The 4,747-nt window shown below is 40.3% G+C and overlaps 1 protein-coding gene across 1 annotated transcript; it reads left to right on the top strand.

Moving 5' to 3' along the window:
• The first annotated feature begins 1,786 nt into the window (after positions 1-1,786).
• LOC138528177 (olfactory receptor 56A4-like) lies at positions 1,787-2,749 on the top strand. The gene has a single exon (XM_069639630.1). It carries the CDS (start codon positions 1,787-1,789, stop codon positions 2,747-2,749), a length of 963 nt encoding a protein of 320 aa, XP_069495731.1.
• Positions 2,750-4,747: the final 1,998 nt, after the last annotated feature.

The raw sequence follows: 4,747 nt of genomic DNA, 5'->3' as shown, positions 1-4,747 counted from the left end.
ATCTAGATCTCATATCAGCACAACCCTCTTACTCCTCCCAGTACTTTCATAGCTCTCTATTCTAATTCTGACAATTCTGTTTGGAAAAAAACATTAACAGTTATGGGTAGTCCATAAAAAGAGTTCTGTGTTTATAATGTGCTAGGTATATTTGTATTCCAACTCACTGTTTCTTGCATCAGTCCCCCATTAACCACACCTTGCTATTCCTCATCACAGTCCCCGACTATTCCACCTCACTCTTACTTGTCACAGTCGCCAACTACACCACTTTAGTCTTCCTCATCACAGTCTCACAATAGCCCCACCTCGCTCATCCTCATCACAATACACTATTACTAATCCCTTCTTATCTAGTGGGCACAATTAAAAAAGAAATATTTGATAAACCCGATGATATGTAGCTCCAGAGCAGATGTTGATAACAAATGATATATCTGTTATGTTATCAGAAAGAAAGATAGCATCAAAGGTGGCGGGGGTATAGTATAACACAACTCTTGGAAATCGGTGAAAAAAGCTTTAGTTAATGGACAGTTAAGATAAATATGTTCAGTTCAACAAAACTCACGAAATTGTGTTGAAGAACATTAGTTGAAGTAATGGTAAGGTGAAACAATCTGATGCAACAAAACGCTTGAAATACGTTGAAACGTTTTTAATTGAAGTGACGATAAGGGGCTGTTTTAACACCACAAAACAGCTGAAATTCGGTAGGTGCTGGAAGCTGTGGCACCTTAACTGTGAGGCCCCCATTGTGTGGCCCCTAAGCACACTGATGACATCACAAATGACATCACATATGACATCATGAGTGACATGACTGATACAGCAGATCACATTTGTAAGAAAGAGAAATGTAACATTTAAAAATCGTGTTTCTGTCTATAAGTGTGGTTCCCCTTTTTCCGAGATGAAGAGATATTATAAGGGGCAAAATAGTGTGTGTTATTTGCAAGAAAGGGTACACAAAAGAGATATTTGTAATGTTAACTTTGTAAACTTGTCAAAATGTTACAATGTTACCATTTTTATGATCACATTCCAGTATGAATTCCAGTCATAATAGGTTTGTGGCGTTTGCCTTAATGACAAAGGCACACTATCAAAACCTACAATAACTATATATTATTATCTGATTGAACATAATCCTTCCCAGATAGACAGTTTAATAACGTCTGATTGTGTTCTTTCAAAATTCCACTATGAAGGGGAGGGAAAGGACAAATAGCACTAATTAGAGATCCTGGATGCTTTGCATACAATCAAAGAACATGTTTGGAATAGAGGAATTACCTCACATCTCTATATTCTGCATATATGTATAGAACATAGGGATGCATACATGAATCAATAAGTCCACTGTCCTTACTGCTAACCCTAAAATTAGCAATTTAGTATTTATGTTCATTCAAAGAAACCTAGGGTTTGCATATCGCTATAAATGGCTCCAATAACTGTCTCTCCATGGTTGCCAAGGTCAGTCTTGCTTCTTGTTCAGTGGTTCCAATTATGCCTAAATTGTGGAATAGAGGAACATCTAGGTCTCAGAATAAGAAAACAACCAGTACCAAGCCAGCTGAAAAATTGGAAGATGGCTGTTACCCAGGCTATCATGGTAATTCTGTCAAAAGGTCATGTTTTCTGATTATACAGTGGACGGGTAATAAGACGGAAAGACTTTGTCAAATCATTATAGTAAAAACACTTAATGTTTAACTTCTGAAAATTGGTATGCGTGCATTTATTTCTATTTTGATTCATTCCTTTTCAGAGTTTTCAAAAGATGATTTCGAGAACACCATCACTAGCCATCAACTCCACCACCTTTCAGGTCACAGAGTTCATCCTCCTTGGATTTCCTGGGTTCCTACGTTGGCAGCACTGGTTCTCCATTCCTCTGACACTATTCCTCCTTGCAGCTGTGGTAGCCAATATTACTCTGGTACTAGCAATATGCAGGGAACAGAATCTTCATGAACCAATGTACTACTTCCTCTGTAAACTTGCAGTCGTAGACTTATCTCTCAGCATGGTCACCACCCCCAAAATCCTTGTATTGCTTTGGTTTGATGCTACGTCCATTAGTCTAACTGGATGCTTCACTCAAATGTTCTTTGTTCACTGGTTGGTATTAACAGAGAGTGGCATATTTGTGGCCATGGCCTTTGACCGCTATGTTGCAGTCTGTAATCCGTTAAGGTATCATTCAATTGTCAATAAATGTCTTGTTGTAAAGTTCATATTAGTGATAATTGGCCGATCCCTCGCCGTTGCTCTTCCTGTTCCTTTCCTTGCTGCTCGATTGAACTATTGTTCTGAACAAATTGTGAAATACAGCTATTGTAACAACCTGGCTGTAACCAAACTTGCATGTGATGACATCAGCTTGAATAGCATGTACCAACTGACTGTGGCTAACTCAGTGCTTGGTGGAGACTTCCTGTTGATTTGTGTGTCCTACTGCTTGATCCTACATGCAGTATTACAGCTCAATGCAGTAGGAGCAATGGCTAAGGCTTTCAGCACATGCAGTTCTCATGTTATAGTTATTTTAATTTCCTATTCAGCTTTAATAGTGATAGCTATTACACATATTTCAGACAGTGAAATCATGACTTGCAGTGCAATTATTCTCAATGTTCTTCTTCTTATTGTGCCACCAGCCCTGAATCCCATTGTGTATGGAATTAGGAACAAAGAGATTAACCTTGGCATCCGGAAGCGCTTTTCCAATCTATGTTGCTAGTAGTGTTTTTGCCTGCCACGTTGCACACCGCTGTCCACATAAAATATGTTGCACCCCATAGATCTTCATTGGCTCTGTTTATGATCAATAGTTGTCTTTTTGAAAATGTATCATGTTCTTTAGACAAAGGTGTAATGAAAATCAAAGTAAATCCTCTATAGTGTTCGCCTGGAAGTCAAGGATACCTCTTAAACCAATGATACCATTTGGAATGTCACCTGCAATGTCATATATGTCAGTATGAGAAGTGGCTGCTGGGCCTTGGGGCACAATTTATGGTTAAGTAGGTTGTCCTAACTAGTGAATATTGATGGATTTATTGATTTTAGATTGTGTGCTGCACTGCTCAGGTATCTCTATTCGCTATAAGGTCAACTTAGCAATAATGTCCTTTCACAGTCCGTTTCACAGATACATGTAGGTCCAATTAACTAAGTAGTTCTTACATGAAACTTACACCTACAAATTTTCTGTCTAAGTACTTACACTTTGCACACAATCAGGTGTAAGTTTCAATTGATTCACTAAGAAAACACATTTACACCCCAAAATATCCTTTCTGACTTCCATTGGGTGTGAAAATATGCCTTTGCAAGCAAAAAAACAATCCTAACATGCCAAACACTTTTTGATCACACTAATAAATGTTTGTCCTATGAACCCCTACTTTTCCTGCATTCACTGCTTTCATTTCTGCGCTCAACCGAAAATTGTCACATTTCATGTTCCACGCTTACACCATCATGTTTATGCTGTAAACTAAAGCATTGAAATGTTTAGTGAATAATACCCAATTTACAATGTGCGGCCATGCCCCTCAATGATACATACACACCCTTCAAATCCGGTGCACACCCCATGGTAGCCCCATCATTTTCAGCCTACACCGCCTGACACCTGACACTTCCTCAAAATGTAAACACACCCTCCGACACACGGCCTGACACGCCTCTCAAAAAACCAGACACACCCACCAACACACCCACATTTTGCATGACACCCTCAATGAAACATCTATTTTATGTGACCAAAAGCAAAACACGCCATGGAAGTTATGCCACTGACATGTGAAAGGTCCATGTTGGTGCTTCGGAAGCGGACATTCTACCAAACTGCGGATTAACTTCTGTCAATGCAAGGATACCAAATCACGTCACATTACACAAGGTATACACATCATTATAATAGTCCATTCCATGCACAGCAGTGACGTCACAAGCACATCATGTCTCATCACAGAGCCCATAAACACAATGAAAAGCCACAATTCAGTTTATAACAACTACTAACATTTCCCACAAATGGCTGCATCATATCTCCATGCCACGAGCATAGGCGCACAAGGCTCACACATGGAAATAAGCAAGACACAAAACACCTATTGCCCATACAGTTGTCTCCCTCAGACATTCACCACACCACCTGCAGCATTCCCAACAATCTAAAAAGACAAACCCATCACAATTAACATCAAACACTTCAACCTACGCCATATCAAAGACACAACACAATTGTGCCCAATCATTTCAGAGTCCATGATGGCCAGCAACGTGGAGCATGGCTAAATGCACAGGGGAAAGTAGAACTTTACTAAGCAGGAGCTCCAGCTCCTAGTAGAGTTTGCCAACTCACATAAGGTCATAACGATCAAGTCCCCATGCCACCACACCAACCAAAGCTAAAGGCATGCTCTGGGAGAGGCTCCTGGAGGACATCAATTCCTTAGGTGTGAAGGCATGCACTCTGGAGGAGGTAAAGAAGTGCGGAGATGAGAAACACGCGGTGAATCTCAAACACTGCCAGGTCTCCCTTGTTAATGCTCTCTGAGGAAACCGACAAGGCTGCACAGAACGTCTCACACCTGGGGAAGAGCTGATCTTGGCCCTCATCCCAGGGGAGGCCTGAATCCAAATTCAAGGCACTGCAGCAAGCGAGGAGTTCATGGGTTTCCACAGAGATATGAAATCAGTTTTGATCTTATCTTTTGAAACGTGGATG

This window comes from Ambystoma mexicanum, chromosome 7q (assembly GCF_040938575.1).
Source record: "Ambystoma mexicanum isolate Mex_15411 chromosome 7q, UKY_AmexF1_1, whole genome shotgun sequence".
NCBI lineage: Eukaryota > Metazoa > Chordata > Amphibia > Caudata > Ambystomatidae > Ambystoma > Ambystoma mexicanum.
The sequence above is the reverse complement of the archived record's forward strand: the minus strand, read 5'-3'. Positions and strand labels throughout refer to the sequence as shown.